Source organism: Phalaenopsis equestris, unplaced genomic scaffold (assembly GCF_001263595.1).
Source record: "Phalaenopsis equestris unplaced genomic scaffold, ASM126359v1 Scaffold000002, whole genome shotgun sequence".
In the NCBI taxonomy this organism is placed as follows: Eukaryota; Viridiplantae; Streptophyta; class Magnoliopsida; order Asparagales; family Orchidaceae; genus Phalaenopsis; species Phalaenopsis equestris.
Genome location: NW_018164444.1, coordinates 59,237,388 through 59,260,065, shown reverse-complemented (window position 1 = coordinate 59,260,065; position 22,678 = coordinate 59,237,388). Strand labels below are relative to the sequence as shown.

The window sequence follows — 22,678 nt, the reverse complement described above, 5'->3', positions numbered from 1 at the left end:
GACGTACATCATCAAAATCATCCGTACATCATCAAATAAAGAAGCATCAATAGAGCCCGATGTCTCATGAAGCTCAAAAAGTTTAGAGAAATAAATATCGCTCTCCCCAATCTCCTCATCCCCAGTAATCCAGCTCCCCTCATCATTTTTAATCCTCACAATAGTATTATTGGCTCGTCTTTGTTTAATGCAAGTATGGAAGTATTTGGTATTTCGATCACCTTGAGAGAAGTGGGTTTCCCCAGCATTTTGTTGCAACAATTCCTCCTCCCAAAGGGAGGCCTCCAATAATTCTTTATTAGCCTCCTGTAAGTCATGGATAATATCATCAGAAGATTCATCAAGAGCCTGTAAGAGACTGACCCTTTGTTTAACACTCTTAACTCTAGCGTGAACATCTCAAAAAATTTTCCAGTTCCAAGATCTTAAAGCAGAAGCCACCTTTTTATGGAGCTTCCAGAGAGTGAACCAAGCATTGCCCACCTCCTCATACCTCCAATTAGTAGCAATGACTCGAATAAAATCATCATGTCTAGCCCAAACATTTAAATAACGAAAATGATAATTGGAGACATTTTTGAAAATCTTTTTGGAAAAAATCAAAGGACAAAAGAAGGGGGTTGTGATCTGACCCAGATCTGCAAAGATGTTGAACTTGCGAAAAATCATAAGAAGCAATCCACAACTGATTAGCAAAACACCTATTTTGGTGTTAAAAAAGCTTTCCCCTTTTTCAAGTAAACTTGGAACCAACAAAGCCTAGATCAGAAATGCAAGCCAAATCCAAAGCTCCAGTAAATTTATCAGTTAAAGTGGTGTCAATTCTCCGATCTCCCAATTTTTCAGATTCATGCATCACCATATTGAAATCCCCTCCAACAATCCACTTCTGATTTCTGATGGATTAAGGCACCCATATCAGAAAGTTTGTGCCAAAGATCATATCTAACAACATTAGTAGTCCCTGCGTAAACAAAAGTGAGACATCCAAAGAAAACATTTATAGAAAAGAAAGTGTGCACAAACTGTCTATCATCAATAAGGACATCAACTGTGATATGCTTCCGCCAAAACAACCAAATCTTGTTAGAGCAATTAGCAAAGAAGGAAAAGTATTTGAATTTACCCAACATGCGATCATCCGGAGAGGAGACCAAAGGTTCCAAAATAGCAAAGATACCGACCTTATGAATCCTTATCATTGACTTGAGTCTACCAAGGGAGTAAGGATCCGTAACTCCCTTGATATTCCAAATTAGGACATTAAACATGAGTAGACATATGACCCTTCCTAGAAAATTTAGTTCGGGTCCGTCAATTTTCTCCATCTGAAAAATAGTGATTCATATCCAACAAGGTATTCCCACTATTGTGTTTTTGCACTTCCTCTTGCTCTCTATACTTCCTCCGACAATACTTTTGAACATGTCATTCATTCCTTAAAATTTTAGAAATATCCTCCAAAGGAGTATCAGAGAGGGCATCAAAATGATGAGAATATAGAGAAATATTATCAGTATTCAAAGCGTCAGGAAGAGAGGCCGAAGAAGGACAAGCTTCCTCAGAAATAGAAATGATAGGAGGATCCGGAACAGGTGACACCTGCTCAATTCTCCCAACCGGGTAAATAGCATTAGAGGTAATAGGATATTGATTATTATTAGTATTCAATGCATCAGGGAGAGAGACTGATGAGAGTCGAGCCCTCTTAGCATTCGAAGTAGTAGGCGGGAGAGCAGGTATGACTTGCACGACACGCCCAACCTGTGGTCCCTCGGTCTAGACCAAAGGGGTAACAGTTGGGTGGGGGACGGCAGCCATGGCATCTGCTGGAGAAACCTCAGCATTTTCCACAGGGAGCAAAGGCGCCTGCTCTATCTGTGATTGTTTCAAATTTCCTGCTTTCCTCAATTCAAGATGTAGCTTGAAGCTTTGGTTCTGATCATGGCCAAACATTCGACAATGAGTACAATAAGAGGGGTGTTGTTCTAATAAATCCTGCTGCCAATATCCATTGTGAGCCGATCCAATCCAAACCTCATCAGGTGGGGGTAAGGTAACATCTCGTTCGATTAAAACTCTAGCCATAGTCATTCTCGTGAGATTATAGGGAGCATCTAATTTCAAGGGTCTCCCAAACATAGCAGCCAAGGAGAACAGAATTTCATGGTTGAAAAGATGAACTTTCAAACCTGGGAACCGAAGCCAAACAGGGATGATCGGAGCCTCAGCTTTAGGATCAAAATTAGCTGACCATTTCAAGACTTTGATTCCACAATCCTCAAACCACACCATGCGCCTAGCAAACAGACGCGTATAATCCTCCTCATTGGACAACTGAATTAAAATGTGTCTTCCATCCAAAGGTCCTATCTTCCAATCTCCGGTAAGCTTCATGAGCTTCATCAGTTCGAAATGCTTTCGAAGGAACTCCATTTTAGAATACCCATAAAGGAGTTTTCCTACTAGATGAAGTCGGCAGGAAGAGGCGAGTTTGCCGTTCTCATCATTAGAGAGGAAGAGGGCCAGCTTACCCCCTTTCCGGCCAGGACGTCAAACGAAGGAAGTATCATAACCGAGTGCGAGTGAGTCGTAGTAGACAGAAGGGAAGTTTGGAACGCCATCTATGGTCACGTTGGCATAAGAACGATACCTTTTACCCGCGTCACCAACGCCGTCGGCGGTCACGCCAGCGTATGATCGAGCCATGCTTCCTGGTTACTCGCGTTGCCATCGAGGTGCAAATCCTATATATATATATATATATAACCCTAGATCCTTCTAGGTTATTCTTGAGTTCTTCATGGACTTTTTCCTTATAACTTTCTCTAGAATGTGGTGGAGTCTTCTATAGTTACTTGGGTTGCTCTCCTCCATCTAGACTTTTCTAGAATCTTTCATCCCATGGTTGGCTTACAAATTTCTTTGGAGATATAAAGTGTGACACTCTCTCCCACTTAAGCTTGTAATGCCCTCATTGCGCAATTCCCTTGATACTATTGGATCTTTTCCTTGAATTGTCATAGTGTGTCTTCATGCTTCCAACTAGCTTTGTTATCAGACAATCTTCTCCACTTGATGAGATCCTCCTTGTAGTTTGACACCCCTTGTCGTCTGATCACCTTGTTTGCCAGTATTTCTTCAACTTCTTCGCTTTGAAATCCCTCTTAAAGGGTCTTTCATGTCTTCATGATAGGGCTTCAATATGCTTACACGAAAGACTGGATGCATCATTAGTTTTGGTGGAAGATTGAGTTTGTTGGAGTTTTTTCCCACTTGCTTCATTACTTCGAAAGGCTTTTCATATCTTCGAATCAACCCTTTATGTACCTTTTGAAATGTTTTGAATTGTTGGGTAGAAGTTTTTACAAGGACTAGATCTCCTTCTTTAAACTTGATATACTTCCGCTTTTTATGTGCTTGCTTCTTTATCATCCTTGCGGCTTAGTGAAATGTTGCTCTAGGTAGCTCCCTTTGCTCACTCCAAGACTTAGCAAACTTGAAAGCTGCTGGACTTTTTCCTTCATAGTTGGTTGTGAGGGAAAGGGGAGTTATGGGTTCTTGTCCCATGATTATCTCAAAATGGCGCTTGTTGGTGGCTTCACTTGTTTGTAAATTGAAGGAGAATTGTGTCACATCCAGCAATTTGGCCCAATTTTGTTGATTTGCACTCACATAGTGACGCAAATATAGCTCTAAGAGGGCACTCTAAGAGGATAGCTCTAAGAGGGCATTGATCCCCTCGATTTGTCCATTACTTTGAGGATGAAAGCTTGTAGAAAAGTTTAGGTCGGGCCTCAACATTTTGAATAGTTTAGTTTGGGGTAGTTGTAGCTTATCAATTAGCTACTGCAGCTTATCAATAAGCTGTTGCAGCTTATCATTAAGTTGTTTAGCTGTGTCAAGAAGCTGTTGTGGAGAAGAGGAAGCTGTTGCGGATAAAATGGCTGGTTGTTTGTTTTCTGCGGTTGGAAAACAACTGTGCGACAGCTGTTTTTGGACAAATGATTATTTTTTTCGTGTAGTAATGTTGTTTATAACAGAACTATCATAGTCATATATTTGATACTTCAGAAGCAAAAATTTGCTTTAGAACAGTACAAAAATCTATATACACCTCACTTAACAGTGAGTATTAAGATTGCTAAAAAAAATAAAAAAAACTATTAAAATTACAATTAGTTATATGTTAATATTGATTTTTAAATGCTGACGTTGTATGTCACGAGCTATGTCGTCTTCCAGAGATGTTATCCATTCTTGTTCACTGTCGGCAGTAGAATCTGTCAGACTGTCTGCCAACCGGAAGAACTCACACTTCTTCTGACTGTCTGCCCACCGTGGGCACATGTAGAACTTTCTCCGGACTACCTGCCCACCGCGGGCACCTGTAGAACTAACTACTACTCAAGAATCGTATGGCATGCATGTAATCATCCATAACAAGTGCATTTTAGGTGGAAGATATGTAACTGCATCAGAATTGAGTGGTGTGTATGTAATCTTCCGTAAAAACGACATCAAAGTAACATACTCAAGAATCGAGTGGTGTGTATGTAGTCTTCCATAAAAAAGTGCAATTTAGGTGGAAGATATGTAACTGCATCAGAATTAAGTGGAATGCATATGTAATCTTCCATAAAAATGGCATAAAAAATAACCTATCAAGAATCGAGTGGCATGTATGTAAACTTCTATAAAAAGTGCGGTTTAGGTGGAAGATATGCAACTGCATAAAAAATAACCTATCAAGAATTGAGTGGTATGTATGTAATCTTCCATAAAAACAACATCAAACTAACCTACTCAAGAATTGAGTGGTATGTATGTGAACTTCCATAAAAAGTGCAGGGGTGGAAGATATGTAACTGCATCAGAATTGAGTGATATGTATTTAATCTTCCATAAAAATAACATCAAAGTAACCTACTCAAGGATTGAGTGGTATGTATGTAAACTTCGATAAAAAAATGTGGTTTAGGTGGAGGGTATGTAACTGCATCAGAAGTGAAGTGGTATGTATGTAAACTTCCATAAAAATGACATCAATTGTTGCTTACCACTGGGGAACAGAGACGGGAGGATCGCAGGGGGCGAGAAGGAGAGGAGGAAGCGAGAAGGAGAGGAGGAAGCGAGAGATTGCATAGGCCAAGAGATTGCACACGACAAATGCAGGTTAGGGCACACGATGATTGCAATGCTCCAAATCGCAAAAAAAGGAAAGCAACGCTGTAATAAAATCAGTAAGAAACGCGGGTCGCAGAGTCCAACCCACGACCCATGTTTTAGGTAAGTACGACTCACCGCGTCCTAAACAGCTCAATTTTGCATTGTAAGGCCGCCGAACGCCGACTCAAACGGGGCTTTGATTTCTCTAAATTTGGACGTTACACCAACACATCACCACCACCACCACCATATCATCAACCCGACACACCACTACCTCCAACCCAACACAACCACCACCATATCAACACACCACCACCACCACTCCCATGTACACACACCACCATCGTATCATCAACCCAACACACCACCATCCTCACACCAACACACCACCACCCTACCACCCCAACACCAACAACACACCACCACTACTCCCATGTACACACACCACCTTATCATCAACACAATCACGCCATCACCTCCAACCCAACACACCACTACTCCCATCTACCACACCAACCATTAGTACATCAACACACCACCAGTACCACTCTCATGTACACACACCACGACTACCACCGAAAACTTCCTTGAGAATGTTTGAAGCATTCTAACACATTTTCATCACCTCCATAGCATTCCAAGGCCTCCCATGGCCTTCAAAGGCCTTAGACCTGAGAGCACTTAATGACATCCACACCTTTATTCCACTCAATGAAATGTTGCCCCATTTCTTTCAAAAACATCCACAAAACACCATTGAACAATTCCTCATAACCCCAAGCCTAATTCACTGCCTCCACTCCATCAATTTCCCAAAGCTGAAAACCATCCATTTTTTTTTGGTTTCACATCAAAACATTCCATCCGAGAAAGAGGGCAACCCACCCAGACAAATCGAAATAAGAAGTTAAGCATATATAGAGGCCATCAACTAGAAAAGACATCCCAGCCTTCTGAATCCACAAAGAGAAGCGCATTCCAAGTTTATTCATTTCAGAGGCGACAAAATCCAATTCTAGTCATTCCAGATCCAACAAATCTCAAATTCGTATATTCCAGGGACCACAAACCAAAAAAAGTAAATCCCAAAAGGCCCTAAATCCACAAACCGAGTAAAGCAAAAAGCACAAACAACAAAACAAATGGCAAAGGATACCAAAATCTAAAATCTCATGTTCTAGTGTATTATTGATTTCATGGTAGAGCAAAACCACAAATCGCACAAAGAAAGCCACACATTCCAAATCAACCTCAAATTGCAAAGATGAATGATAAAGGGTACCGTGGGAGAGCGAGGGTAGAGCACTTCTTACGGCATAGACGGGAGAGAGGAGATGTCCTTAGGGCAGAGACGCAAGAGAGGCAGAGACGCGAAGGGCAGAGATGCGAAGGAGCTAAGGCAGAAACGCGGGGGAGGGAGGGGAAAAATAACATAACAAACGTCGTTGAAGATGCTGCCACACCACCTTCTCCAAACAAATGAATTTGCATTTTGAAACCGCCCAACAATTGTTCCGCCACGCCAAACGGACCCTTAGAATTTAAGTTTCTTTTATGGCTTTTTTTATTAACAAATTCATGAGATTATTCATTCATTTCACTTTCTACCTAATACAACCATTGTGACCTTATTTATATAGAAAACAAGAACTAAAAAGAAAATTAATTTTAGTTTCTTTAGTATAAATAACTTCATTAAAGTTTTCATCAGTAGTTAAATTAATTTGTTCGATGAATATACTATATTGGATAGGCCCAAGTTTGATTTAACATTAAGAGGGTTCACTTTATCGCTTGTTGCATTGGACTACTAAATATATGTTTTGGTCACTTTGTATTCAAGGCTAGATGCACACTCAATTTGAAATTTAGGTTCATATTGATAAGTAGACCCAGTTTTCCATAACAGTTCATATTCACAACTTCCTATTTATAGATTAGGTTCATATATGTTGTATGTTTACTTTCAATTTTAAATTCAATGTCTATTTGATATTTTCATTTGAATTAAGCTCATACTCATTCAATTTCAGACTCAAATTCCAACTTTTGTTTTGGTATAGGTTCAATTTTATTTCTAGTTGTAGACTTATTTTCTCGTAGAGGTTTCTATTTAGATATGATTATAAGTTTAATGATAGATTATTATCCTAATTTTGATCTGACTTGATGTTATACTAAATCTTAGAATCAAATTTCAACTCTTGTTAAGCTTATGCTTCGACTTTTAGTCATGTTCTAATAGTGGTATAGGTCCAAATTTAAACTCATGTCGTAGTTACAAATCTCTTGCATTGAATGCTTCTTCGAAAGAATTCATGCTTTATAATTTATTTGATAGTATAAGATTCAACTAGAGATGATTCTTTTGTCATTGTTTGAGAGGATAAGATAATGATTTTTTTGTATGGACTTCAACTCAATAAATTATATCAATTATTTGGTCTATCATTGCTTGAAATAGTATGCAAGTTTATTGAAATTGTTTCCCTTTTATATTCCATTAACTTATTTTAATGCCCTGTCGTTAGTGATTTTAATTACAAGAGTGGTAGTCCTAACTTGTTTATATTATCCAAAGTCTTAGATAAGGTATCATGTAGAAATCTTGGTTAATTGCAGCTTAACTCTGGCCTAAGCTCTTTAATGAAAAAGATTATGGCAATAAGATGGTCTGAAGGCAAATGATGTTCCATATTAATTTTATTTATCATGCTTAAATTATTCATGTTATTTATCCTTATATTCACTGCATGAAATTTGTTCTTAAACTAATATGTTGGTTAGCCTGTGGAAGTTTAGTTTCATTGCATTTTGCTAAAACCACTGAACATGACCCATTAACTTTGATTTATCAATGTCTTTCAGCTTTTCGTTACTGATCTCTAAATAACAAATGATTTTGAATTGATCTTTATTGACATGCTGTGATTTTGAGTTTCAATTAGCTATGATGACTGTTGTGCTCTCTTTAACAAGTGGAAATTATTTCTCACTTTACAGCATCGGTTCATTATCATTAAATCATATGTTCAATTTCAATGTGTAGTGTTTAGTGAAAGGTTGCCACAAGAGACTGCGTATTGTTCATACCATAGAATTTAATGATGGCGGTGCAAATATCCAAATAACAAGGGTTGCCGTTTATGAAGAAGAGTGGGTCAGCCCAGTTAATATTTCTATTGGAGAGTAAGTATTACAATGCCTTGAAAAATATTTACTAATACTTGAAAAATTTAAATGTTGCTATCCTTGCATTCATCATTTTTCATTTTGTTATTTTTTTTTTGCCTGAGACATCTTATTGGTTGGAAAGCCTAACAGTAGGGTCATTGTTGAATATTGTTGCGGTATCTAATTTGCTAGAATATTACACATACAAAAAATTTATTATTGACAAACCGTGATTTATCGCCATTGTGATTACAGGAAATCATTGGGCCATTAATATTTTGTATACTTTAATCTTGAGCATTGAAAAAGAATCTTTAGGAGCTAAAAAACTTAATTGTAGTTTTTGTTCTTAATGCAAGGTATGTATTACTTACCTCCCTTATGTTTTAGCTGAGGTTTGACCATATATCAAATACGTCTCATATGTCCCTTACCATCTAACTTCTATAAGTTTAATATTAAAATTTATTTTTTATCCTCAAAATATATGATAGAAAGGGATATTTAATATTTGATCATATTGAAGTCACATTAAATTTGAACACATAAGTGGTTCTTAAAGCCTAATTTGTTTTATTTTGTTAAAATATCAAATACACCTTTTCATTAATTTTCTTTAGTGTAAAAGAGTCATTTTAGTGTTAATTTAGTGGTAGTTAGATGTAAAAGATGATATAAAGGAGTTGTTGATATTTTGTCAGACCTTATGTTAGACCCCAGTTGGCTCCCTTAGGCCACGCAGTGGTATAACAAAAGAGGGATGACTTAGTCAACCTAATTTTTACAAGCACTCGTCTTGAGTCTTGACTTGTATTCATCAGGATCAATGATGGTGAAATATTCTTTCTGATTCATCACCAAACAAATTCTTATATTTAAATTTTTCTAATATTTATGAAACATAAATATGAAAGCATATATTGGTCAATTCTAAAATAAAATATAAAGCTTAAAAAAAATTCAAATATAAAATCATACGTTCCAATAAATCATTATTTACATCAAATACCACAATTTTTTATAAAAACTCAATTGTATAAAATAGGTAACAATTTTATCTGCTGTTATTATTTGACTAACAATCTACTTGTATAATAAAATAGTAGATTATTTGACTAACAATCTACTTGCACCTTTGTTCTAACTGAAAACAGATATAATTATATCTGATGAACTCCACACTTAATGAGTTCAATAATACTAAAATAAGTTTCTAAATTACAAGAATGAAATAATATTTATAATGGTCGGTGAATAACACGAGTATTTATATTTATAATCACAACTGACTTAGTAAATTTGTAATATTGAATAAACATGCGTGATGATTAAAATAGTTAGAACATCATCATATGAGGAAATGCAACACTTGTTAGAAAGAAATAAAATTGTTTCTAAGGAATTTTTTATATTGCATTGTTAGCTAAATCATTTATGTATTTACTTAATTTACTTTCATTTTTTTTTCTTATTTTTAATATTTTATATTAAAAGTATCATATGATAATTGCATATGCTTTGATATATTAAATTCCATTAAATTTTCACTCTGTCTTTCAACTATAATAACTACGAATAAAGATTTGTCAGTTAAGTGTTGCACTTTTCAGTTGCTCTCTTATACTAGTCGAATCGTCCCAATATTAATAATAAGTGTCGTGATTTAATTTAGTTTTTGATCGAGACTCGTCTCGTTAGAACTTTTGCCTTTTCTTATGCATTTCACATTATTATATTTGCTCACAACATAACATGATATTTCTTGGATCATCTTTATCGAATATGATTATTCATACATGGTGTTCTTTAACATGTATGTACCCTTTAACAATTAAATTTGATAATATGTATTAAGAATGTAATGTGACATGATATTCCATATTTATATTTGATTATACATTTTTTATGAAATACTATGAATTGGAATTAATAGGTGGTCATTTATGTAAAATAAATATTATGATTAAAAGGATTTTGCTTAATATTAAAGAATTTTTAATGCAAATACAACAAATAGATTGACTAATAAGCAGTGCCAAGCATTAATTCATAAATAATTTATTTTTTTTAGTAATTGAGTATCTCACTTTGACCGTTAAGTTAGTTTTGTGATGAATTCTTCCCTATAGTAATCGAGAACTCACTTTTATGTATAAATAGTTTAGCAATAAAAATTTATTTAAATTTTAGGAAATTCTTAAATTAAGCTCAATTTAACATAGCAGTAATTTAAAATGATTTTTTTTTACCACAAATTGATTTTTCATGCATGTTTTTTTTTTCCTTTTAGTTTGTTTTACTATAACCATTATTAAGGTTATAGCCAATTAGCAAAATAGATGAATTGAAAATGAATTAAAATTAATTACTTAAAAAAATTATATATTGAGTTATTATGTGATTATGTAGGTCTCTTTTTTGCCTTATTTTGTTTTATTTTTTTTCCTAGTTATTTTATTATGTTTTTATTGCTTTTCATTTTTACTATCTATTTTAACTGGGTTTAAATACCCCATTCTTCTTGGTTACTTTTATTTCACTTGGAACAGCTGGAATTCCAGAAAACTTGCGTTCAGAGAACATTAGCAAGTTTCTGCGAACAACAGGCTTCTTCCTGCCTGCAGTTTTCGCTCTTCCTGCAGGTTTTTGCAGTCTGCCAGAGCAAGTCCTGTAGTTTCCGCTAGAGGAATCCCTACTGCCTGTTGGAGCCCCATGTTATGTTGTTCGTTTAAGGATCCCTGCAATTCGTATAACTTACAATTCCCACAGTTATTGTTGTCTGTTTTGTATCTGTTTTTCGTGATTTTACCAAAATTCTTCGATGACTTAGAACCACAACAACATATTATTTGGCTCAGTTGGAATTATGGTTAATACTTTCAATAAATAACCCTCGGAAGGCGTTCTTGACTCCACCGGAGGATCTACTCCAGAGCTCTCTTTCGTGCAGTCCGGAGGACCGGAAGCCAACATGAATTTCTTGATCACAACTCGTAAGTTGAAGGGAAACAACTTCTTCCAATGGTCCTAAGTGGTCTCTTTGTTCATTAAAGAATGTGGGAAGTTCGGTCACCTCACAACAAAGATTCGTGAGCCTCCAAAGTTCAACCCAACATATGAAGCTTGGGAAGTGGAGAACTTCATGGTCATCTCATGGTTGATCAACTCCATGGAAACTTCAATTGGTCATTTGCACGTGTCCCTTCCTTCAGCTAGTGCTCTCTGGACGGTTGTTTATGATTACCTACTCGGATGTAAGAAATTCTGGCCAATCATATGAGATATCTCAAAAGATCCGAGAGGTCAATCAAGGGTCGAGGACCGTGACCCAGTACTATGATGACCATGTTGCATTATGGATGAAATGCGATTTGTATTACAACTATACATGGGATTCTCTGAACGACTTATCCCTCCTCTAGAAGATCATAGAAAAAGATCGTAAGTTCCAATTACTTGTTGGCCTTAACAAAGGACTTTGCGAAGTAAAGGACTTCGCGAAGTTCGGGGCCGTATTCTTGGTTGGGATTCTCTTTCTTCCGCTCGCGCTATTTTTACTTATATTCGTCGAGAAGAAAGCAGGAGACTTGCCATGCTCAGTGCTTCTACTCCTTCAGCTAAATCGTCTGCCTTGATCTTAAATAGTGCAAAGCTCTTGTCTGTGGCACCACAAACCGGTCACCCCACTTGTGATTACTCTCACAAGCTCAACCATACTTAGGACAAGTGTTAGAAATTTCACGGTAAGCCGGCATACAAACCCCTAGCCTAATCCTCTAATGCGAAGGGACTCACGAAGACCGCCGAACCAAGTACAACTCAATTGAATCCTACCCGAAACATCCTGGAATCCTCTGAATCCCTAAAATAATCAGATGAAGCAGTTGATCAAGCTTCTTAGAACCAACCAAATCTTCGTGGGTCCATTGACCTCGCAATTCTGGCAAGGAACTGTTTTTTTGGTTCTCACAATTTATTCCACATCTAGTCCATGGATTCTTCATTCAGGTGTCACGAATCACATGATTGGCCGCTCACAAGCTTTCTCGACTTGCTACCCGTTGTTGACCTCATTTTTAGTGAGGTCTTAGTTTACTATTCCTAGAACCATGATTTAGCTTTAGGAGTTCCTTATTGACCATCCCAGCGGACTAGTAATGGAGCCCACCTCTCATAGACTTCGAACCACTTCTTGACTCATTTTTGCGAAGACCTGGCATGAGTGGTCCCAAGCACTTAACTTTTAGTTGCAAGGGCTAAGGACTAATATGTAGAGGGCCCGAAAATGAGTTCTCATAGAATCAGAAGACCTTAGGTGAAACATTTGTGACTCGCAAACGCCGCAATTTACATACTCACTGCACCACGCACGATGTTGACTCGAATTGACCTGACCGTCGGCAAACTTGTTTGGACGACCCTGAACGACGAAACGGACTGCGTAGCGAAACGTCGACTTTAGCTAGAAAGAACATCCATATTGTTATGATTTCGCGCGCGCGCAAACGACACAAATCGATGCATATTAAATTTAATTAAAAGAGACGAGTTTAGGCTCAACTCAGGCTCAATTCGGGCTAAGCATAGCTCAATTATGTCGGGTCGGGCTGACAACCCAATTTGTAATTTGAAATTTAAAATTTTAAATTATCCCGCCTAAGTTCTCCTTAATAAAATTTAATTAGATATTATGATATTCCAATTAGGCCAGTAATCAATTACCCGCCCATCGTCGTGTAACAGTCATTTCGAAATTGCGATATACAAAAATTGCTCTTCTCTCCTCCACCAGGAACGGATCATTCGGCCTCCCCTTCCTCACAACCAGATTATGAGCTCTCTCTCTCTCTCCCTCGCCTCCCTCAGCACTGCTCGCCCTCGCTCGACGTCACTTCTTCCTTTCTCCCGGCAGAAGCCGACACCGAATCCCCCTTCACTCGCCTCCACTCGACATTGAAGCTCCGCTCACCTCTTCCCCTCTTCTTCTCGTTCGATTGGGCCTCCTTCCTCTCGGCAGAAACCTGCACCGAAGCCCGTCTCTCTCCCTCTCAGCTGATTCTTCTTCACACAGAAGCACCGCATTCGCCCGCTTTGTCTCTCCCACTCGAGACCTTTGCCTTCCTTTAAAGCTCGCTTAGAAACCTGCTCCCCCTCCAGTTCGCTTCTTCTTTGCGCCTAAGGACCCCCGCTCGCTTCTCTTCCTTGCTCGACTGAACAGTTGTTCGGTTCGCCTCTGCCTCCTCTATTCCTCGCGACAAAAGCGTCGAACGATTGAAAGCCTCACCTGCTCCCTCTCTCTCTACCGCTCGAGTTTGCCTCCCTCTTCCTTCATTTGTTCGGTTAGGAATCGATTTCTACTTCTTGTGAGACTGCTGCTGCACGCTCCTCAGCTTGGTCTTCCTCTATAGCACCCGATGTCGAAACTCCTCCGGCATCCTTTGTTGCAGTCCAAGGTAAGTTTGGGGCCCATTTGGGGCAGCTTATTTGGTGTGGTGCGTTCTGAAAACACTGAATGAAGCATTTGGAAACAGCGGTGTGGCCGCTTTTCTAAAAAAATTATGTTAAACTCAGGTTGTGGGTTTGACCCCACATTTTATTTGCCCTCTCTCTCTCATTTTATTTGCTCTCGTCTCCTCTCTTGATTGCCTCTCTCGATCGCTCCTCTCGATCACTTCTCTCTCGCGCCTCACTCTGGTGGCAACAGGTTGCCTCTCTACTCTCCCTCTTCGCTCCGGCTGGCTGCATTTTATTTGCTCTCGTCTCTCTTGATTGCCTCTCTCGATCACTTCTCTCTCGCGCCTCACTCTGGTGGCAACAGGTTGCCTCTCTACTCTCCCTCTTCGCTCCGGCTGGCTTCCTCTATGTTTACTGTGCTCTCCGTCCTCCCACGGTATCACCTAATTTTTTTCGATGGAATGACTTTCTCTTTGCGATTTGTGGCTTTCTCATTTGCAGTTTGAAATGAGAATTTGGATTTTACTATTTTTGGCTTTCTCTTTATGATTTGAAATTTGGATTTTGCGAATTTGTCATTGAATGTGATATGGAATGGAGTTTTACCTTTATCCTTGATGTTTGAATGAGAATTTGAGAAAAAGAGCGTGCTTAATTTGTTGATAGCAATGTTTCGGGCGCCCTGTATCTAGTAGCCTCAAATGAAAAATATGGGGTGAGGTTTTATCTTTATCTTTGACGTTTGAGTGAGAATTTGACAAATGGCAAAAGGAGGGTGATTGATTTGTTAATAGCAATGTTTCTGGTGTCTTTTATGTAAGTGCATCAAATGAAAAATATGAGGTGCGGTTTAATCTTTACCTTTGATGTTTGGTGATGGTGTAAGTTGGTTTGTGTGTAGAGATGGTGGTGTTGTGGAGGTGGTGGCTGGTGTGTGGTTGTGTTTGTATTAAATGATGTTGGTGGATGTGTGAAGGTGGTCGTTGGTGTGTGGTTATGTTTGTGTTGGTGAATGTGTGGAGGTGGTGGTTGGTGTGTGGTTCCTATTTGTGTTAGAGGATGTGTTGGTGGATAGGTAGAGGTGGTGGTGCTGTGGAGGTAGTGGTTGGTGTGTGGAGGTGTTGGTGTGTGGAGGTGGTGATGGTGGTGCTATGGATGTGTAGGTGTCTGAAGGTGTTTTTGTGTAGAGGTGGTGGCAGTGGTGATGTGTAGGTGGGGTTGTAGTGTGGGGTGGAGGGGCATTGGTGGTAATTGGTGATAAAGTTGTGGCATTCCTATTTATGTCAATTAGTTTTTTTTTTCATGGTAGTAATAAAATAATTTACATAAAAGAGGTCGGTTCATCTGCAATGTGGGATAAAGAGACAAAATTAGTACTTTGCGATATTTTTCTCAAGGAGGTCGAATTGGGTAATAGGCCGACAATTTATTTCAACAAGAAAAACTAACAAAATATTATTCAAAAATTCAAAGAAAGTACAGACAGAGAATTTGATAGGATGCAGTTGAATAACAAATGAGGTTAGTTAAAAAAGGATTGAAAAATTTAGAACGAATTAAAGCGAGGTCTGGCGTGCTTGGGGTGGGATCCGGTAAAGCGAACAATTGATGCTTTTGAAGAGTGGTGGACAAAGAGACTGACAATGAGCATTTTTTAAATATCTTCTATTTTTGTCAATTTTTAATGTGTTCAAATTTTACATGCTATATAAATTTGTCGATGGTGCTGCTGCAAAAAAATTTAAATAAAGGGGAATTAATCCCGAGCTGGAGGAGAAGTTGAATTATATATGTTTGGATGTGTCGTGATAACGGTCAACAATACATGTGCCCCCAGTGAGGTGGGGTTTGGTAGCATCTCATGAAATTTTGGAGCTCATCAAACATGTGTTCAAATAAAGGTCCCAGTCCAAGCCTCCATGATATTGAGTCCACAAGCTGGTCAAAGTGTCTCCGGGTTGAAAAAGAAAAGGAGGGAGTTGCTTTCCTTAGAAGTCAGATCTCACAATTGGTAGCTTCATGCACCCCGACCCTTCACAAACAAGTTCTTGTCTAGTTGGTTATGCGAATTCTGGATGCAATTCTAGAAATTTACAAGGACATGCCGTTGTTATTGTTCTTTATATAATTGCTTGAAGATTTGACCCGGAAAAAGTTTTTTATAACGATGTCTGCTGACCGTAGGGTGACTTACCTACATTATTTTCATGAGAGTGTTCACATTTAATGGACACTTTTTTTATTGGATTCTTGTAGGATATTTGTATTTGTTTATGGTTTTTCATGTTGCTTTGAATAGTTATGCTCCATTGGACATGCCAGTTTATTTTAGAGTTTTTCATTCCTCGTTAATTTTTCTATTTACTTATGTATTTTTATTTGCTTATGTTGATTTTATTCATAATCTTGTATGATTGTAACTAATTCATTGATGTATATGTTTTAGCTACTTTGAAACAGAATTGCATGGATGCAACTAGGGAAAGGCGCGGGAGAGTTGCAACTGTCGTATGTTTGATGTACAAATATTATAACACGTTCATAGAACGCTCCCCTTCCATGACGTCCTCATATGGCGATAAATGGGTTGGAGAGTTGTTGGAGGGGCACTCAACAGGATTTAGCAATATGTTACACATGACACAGGCGGTATTCATTGATCTGTTGGAGGAACTACACGGAAATCATAGACTTCATGACTCATCCGGAACTACTTCACGAGAGCTGTTGGCAATAATCTCTACATATTATCGCAGAATGAATCAATGTGAGGAGTTATGAAGCGATTTTAGTACTTTTCCAAAATAATTTGTAGATGTTTCTCAGTAGGGTTGAATGCACTTGACACTTTTTGTTCACATGTCATAAAACCAAAAATCCTACATTTGAATGGACATCCGAAGAGATTTTGCACAATATGCGATATATGTCATATTTTAAGGTAATTTCTCCTATTTATTACATTCAATTTTTATATAAATATCGTAATTATGCAACTCTTCATTATATTTCTAGAATTGTATTGAAGCAATCGATGAAACACACGTTGATGCACATGTTTCAAATAATGAGAAGATTGCATTCATCTAACATTGTGGGTGCCCAACACAGAATGTCATGGTTGCATGCGACTTCAACATGTGTTTCACTTTTGTCATGGCTGGTTTGGAGGACTATGCACATGACAATCGAATATTCAAATTTGTAGCGCGGAATAATAAATATAACTTCTTACATTCATTCATAGATTTGCTTGAGACTAAACGAATTTCCTAATTCTCTTTTCCTTGAACATTATTCATTCAATTCACATCAGATAAATTCTATTTGGTCGATGTTTGGTATCCGTTGCAGTGAGGGTATCTCAAACCCTATCCTGATACGAGATACCACATATCTGATTTTGAGCAAGAACGCAATGTCGCGCGAGTCAGGAAAAAAAATATTCAACAAAAGACATTCATCCTTACGCGGTGTTATTGAGATGACTTTTAGGTTTGGAAGAAGAAATTGTTTATACTTTACAATATATCATCTTACCCATTTCTCAAACAGGTGCAGATTGTGATTGCCACGATGAATTTCTAAAATTATATTCGATGGCATCTTACCCGCAACGACGTCGACTTCCATTGGGCGTACGAAGATCATAAACATGTCTAGCGAGACATATGAGTACCGCTTGGACAGTCTTTATCACAGACTGAAACTGATGTTCTCGAGACCTGCACTAAAGATGGTGAAGTTGCAAACGAGATGACAGAGTTGAGAGAACAAATTAAAGATGTGATAGTTTGAGTATGGTTTGAGGGAATGTTAGTTTGTATTATATTATTAATTGTAATGAATGTTGAAGACATTCACTATTTATTGTATCAATATTTTATACAGTTCATGTTTATTTTTGTTCCTTATGCATTTGATATTTACTATTTTGTGTTCCTTTTTTATTTGCATTTTTTATTCATTTTTGTGAGTTTCTATGGTCTATGATGAGACGTTTGATATTATGAGTTCTTTTGGGTGGACTGTATGTTGTTATTGGTTAGTGTCACATGTGAAATCCTAATGAAAACAAGCAAGCTCTCTTTTTTGGGTGCTACCATTTTTTAGGTTCTTTTGGATGGTTTTTTTTGGTGATATGCATATGTGACACATGAGCGTGGTATTACGTGAGTTAAAAGCAATCAAATCCTTCTTTTATAAAATCTACTATCTTCTTGTAATGACAGATTCGTTGGTTTATATGCTGAGTCATCTAAGACCTCACAACTGCATAAAACAATGATTAATTACTTATGTTTTCAAAATTTACTTTTGTTATGTCTAAGGGTATGTTTTTATAAGCATTCAGAAAAAATAAGCTTGAGGATTTCTAGTACCTTGAGAGGATTGCACTGCTACCATGGATTTCAATGTTCCTTGTTAATCTCACGTCAGACACATAGCTATGGGAGACGGTTTTCAGGTGCCCACGGCGAATCACGAAAAATTGTGACTATTTTTGGTGGGCAGATAGGCTGGATGTCGGCTTAGCTCATGACATGCGTCATATGCATTTTAAAAATAATATTATCATATTATTAATTGATGTTTTAATAGTCTTTTTTTTTTTTAATTTAGTAGTCATGCTACTCACTGTTAAATGTGGTGTCTATATTTATTTTGTAATGTTCTAGACTGAATATTTATTTTTAAAGTATATAATGTATGGATATGAACAGTTCTGTTGCAAATAACATTACTATACAAGGGCAGAATGATCATTTGTCCATAAATAGTTGCAACATAATTGTTTTCAAACTGCAAAAAATAAACAGATAGTCAGATTATTCGAGATAGCTTCTTCGCAGCAACTTTCTGTGGCAGCTTATTATTAAGTTGTTGGTGCCTCAAACAGACACTTAGTCTGATAAGGGCTCACTTTCTTTTGGAAAACATAAATTTTTTAAACTGTCATCTAATTTTAAGGTTGTCAGTCAGGACTCTGGCATCATAGAGGTTTAAGATAAAGTTATGAAAATGTTTGATGCCAATGATATGAGTCGACAAAGTTTCACGGGAAGTATTTCTTTCTCATCTTCTCCATTTCAATCAATGATCTTGAGTCCCTGCATGAACTCTGCAAGCCTAATAGGTTTTTTTGTGGGTTGATAATACTCCTGCAAATTATTAATAATCCTTTTAGTCATAGTGCTCTTCTTAGTTTTCTATTTTTGGTTGACTTCTTAGATGTCGCCGATGAACCGTGTGTGGATTGCATCTTATATCGAGACGAGTTGGCATGATTAAAGTGCTTTTGAGTTGATGAAGGCACTGATATGCTTGACATTTGTCTCTCTCTCTTAACTTGAGCTCTAGTTCTTGAGAAAATTTCCACTTAACATCAGGAATGAGAAAGTAACTATCTTTGTTGATTATTTTCAGGCGAATTAGAATATTGTAAGAAATAGAGTGACAGGATTCAGTGTCTTTTCAGATGGAAGAGGAAGCAAGTGTGCAATCAGCGAGATGGAGGGTGACGATGTGACTTAGGAAGACGACCAAAGTAGAGGGCTTCAACAAGGTCTCTAGGAGTTTCCGAAGCCTTTGCATGCGGCGTTCCCATCGTTGCTGCGAAACAATTGAAGGAGAAGCAGGTTCGTGTGCGACTCTAAAGCTTGAAGAAGGCGCTGTCTGGGCAAAGAAGGGCTTCTCAGTGCGGTCGCTTGAGAGGTGAATAAGAAAATGAGGCTTGTTTCTTGAATAGGGAAGAAGATACAGGTTTTGATGGCTAGAGATGACAGATGAACAAGATCAACCATGCTTAGAAGGGAGTTATACTTGAATTTTGGAGTCGCACGAGACAAAGAACTAGAGGGAAGATGCGAGGGCTTCAATTGCGGCTTCTCGGAGTGACAGTATGGAAGGGAGGACTTCAGCTTTGCGGCGATCCAGAGGAAGAAGTGGGGATGGCTTCCTGTGAGTTTTGAACCAGAGAGGAAAATGGGAAGCAGGGCTTGCGACTTTTGATTCGTGCATATTAGAGGAAATGAAAAGTAAAGACTGAGCTCGAGTTGTTTCATTAGGCCGGTTTTGTTAAGTGCATGCTGGAACATTTGCGAAAAAAAAAATAATAAAATTGGCATGAAAAGCAATTTGAAAAGGCCCAATTTTTAGTTGACTTTAATTGATTTTAATGATGCTTAATTAGCAGCATTTAATATTGATTATTATAGTTTTTAACCGTCAACAACCGTTAGTCAGATGCTTTATCTGTTGTCTAATTTTTTATTATATATTTTTGGTTTATAGAATCCAGTGGTCTTTGACTTAGATAAATACTTTTGGTCACCTCTAGTTGGATTAGAGCTGTTGTCTCACATCTGAAGGTGCTATATGGCAATTATCTTAACATTAGGGGGGGATAAATGATAATTAGTAGAAGGGAAATTTACATAGATAAATACTTTTGGTATGTATGATTTTTTATTTCAATTATTTTTAGAAGTTATGTATTTTATTTGAGGATTATTTAATCCACATTTTTGTATTTATATTTTATGAATATTAAAAGAGTTTATGTGGTGATGATTTAGGAAGATTAATCCTCCATTCATTTGATCCTCTGATGTCTACAAGTCAGGATGAATATCGGTGAAAATTTGGCTGACCGAGTCATCCCTCTTCTATTACACCTCTAGTTGGATTAGAGCTGTTGTCTCACATCCGAAGGTGCTATATGGCAATTATCTTAACATTAGGGGGGGATAAATGATAATTAGTAGAAGGGAAATTTACATGCATATCACACAATTTCTATGTATATAAATCTAACATTTAAAGCTTGATATTTATTTTTATAACTATTTAGTGTCAAATTTTTGCATTAAAACGTATATTTCACTTTTAGAAAGTTATTAATAGTGGTATTTTTTATTTAAGGTTAAATAGTTGAGTGCTATGCATATAAATATAGAAGTTTAGATATTAGATGTGTAAATACATAAGAATTGTGTATGTAAATATTCTCATGATTTTGGATTTTTCTTTTAACATCATATTAATGGGCTAGCTGTGCAGGGAATCTAGCACAAATTTGTTGAAAAAGTGAAGCTCTTTTTTAACTATGATCAGCCTAGACAAAGATATCACTTTATTTTCATGTTTTGCCTATGCTTCTTAAGGAAGATCAATTCTAAAGTTTTGTCATTCTTTTGAAGGACCTCAAGTCGCTAGAAACAGGACCAATGCATGTTCAGGACTTAATTTTTGAAAATTGAATAACTGTCTCTTTATCCCTTCAGTGCATACGTAAATTTTGCATGGTTAAACAGATAGAACTCTTGCATTCAGCATTTCTGCAACTCTTCCTGTGCAAAACCTGTATTTGATGTCATCTTTCTCTCTCTTTCTCCTGCTTGATCTAAACAGTAGTACGCCGTTTGATCTAAGACCAATATCTCAGAGAAGACGAATTCAGCCCTCAGAACTGGCTGGGTCCTGGAAAGTCTTTGAGGTCAGTGCGACTCCAGTCTTCAGCTCTGTAGAAGCATCTGAAGAAGGTGATCCATCTTTGGTGTACCTCTGCATGGAGACATTGAAGAAGAGGAGCTTGCCTGAAAGCTCAGTATACTTTGGTGAGGAGGCAGAACTCGACTCGAATGATGTTACCATCCTCTGGTTACCGGGCGGGGTGGCAACATATGTTGATGTGGATAAAGAGGGAACATTGTGTATTGGGATTAGTTGGTATTCTGATGAAGGGATTAACCTTGTTATGGAAAGAGACTATGGAACGGATGGAAACCTCAAGGAGGTGAGGTGGAAATCTGAGATAAAGAGGCGGTGGTCTTAGCCGTCATCTCGGATGCATCCGGAGTTCAATTGTGGAGCGTCACGTGTCAAGTAGGCCCCGCCGTTTTTAACACTGGCCAATGCTAGTATAGTGCGGTGGGGACCACTTGTCATATGGCACCGGATGCAAATTGAGTCCGGATGTAATATTTTCTCTCTGTCATGGGGTGAGTCTCTGTATAATTGTATAGGGATTGGTGTTAAGTGTGTGATTACAATTTGGAACTTGGAATCTTGACTGTTGTTTGGAAATATATGTTCGTTCGGAGTTTTTTTTTTTTTTTTTTTAAATGAAATTTAGATATTGATTACTATCATATTTGTTTGAAATTAAAGAAGAGTGTTGGGCATTTCTGCATTCAAGAGTGTCAACATTTCCAGAGGTGTTGGACAAAATGTAATCCCGGACATGGAGAACTCGTGAAATTTTGCGCATTTTTGCAAGCCAGACCTGCGAATTCTAGCATAAACACAGCCAAAATTCCTTTCAATGTGCAGCAAAAATATTCGAGAGTTGGTCTTGCCCACAAATTGGACTCCATGGACCATGACTGGCACGGGTGCGTCGCCCCGCATGACGGGGAATCCCGCGATCATGGGACGGAACCTGGAGCAGGAGCACGAAAATTCGCACTTGGAGATTCTTGATTAGTGTTAGGTAAGGTTGCAAAATAGTTTTTTGCAAGCACTTAATAATTGGTTCGTTAAATAACTAGCAAAGTGAATCAAACATGAATAAATTTTTTTAGCTTAATTAATTAGCGAGCTGCTTACGAATAAAAAATTATGTCTCAATGTTCTGCTTGTTTTTTGCTCAAAATAATTAAAAATTTAAAAATAATATTAATTAATATCATCTTAATATAAAGTTGTTACAATCTAAGATATATATATGTGGGTGATATAAACGTAAAAAAATAAAGTTTAGGTGTTAGATATGTAAATATATAAGTGTTGGTTGGTTGGTATCTATGTAAATGCCCAAAAAAAACTAAAAAACAACAATTATATTGTTTTTTCTCTTTTGGTTCTTTTTAGATCTCGG

At 37.4% G+C, this 22,678-nt stretch overlaps 1 protein-coding gene across 1 annotated transcript in view; it reads left to right on the top strand.

Moving 5' to 3' along the window:
- LOC110038768 overlaps positions 1–21,896 on the top strand; it is a 46,302-nt gene extending 24,406 nt beyond the window's left edge. The window contains exons 4-5 of the mRNA XM_020743672.1: positions 8,219–8,358; positions 21,211–21,896. Coding sequence (XP_020599331.1) covers positions 8,219–8,358; positions 21,211–21,634 — 564 coding nt within the window. The 3' untranslated portion in view covers positions 21,635–21,896. The remainder of the gene's footprint in view (positions 1–8,218; positions 8,359–21,210) is intronic.
- The last annotated feature ends 782 nt before the right edge of the window (positions 21,897–22,678 follow it).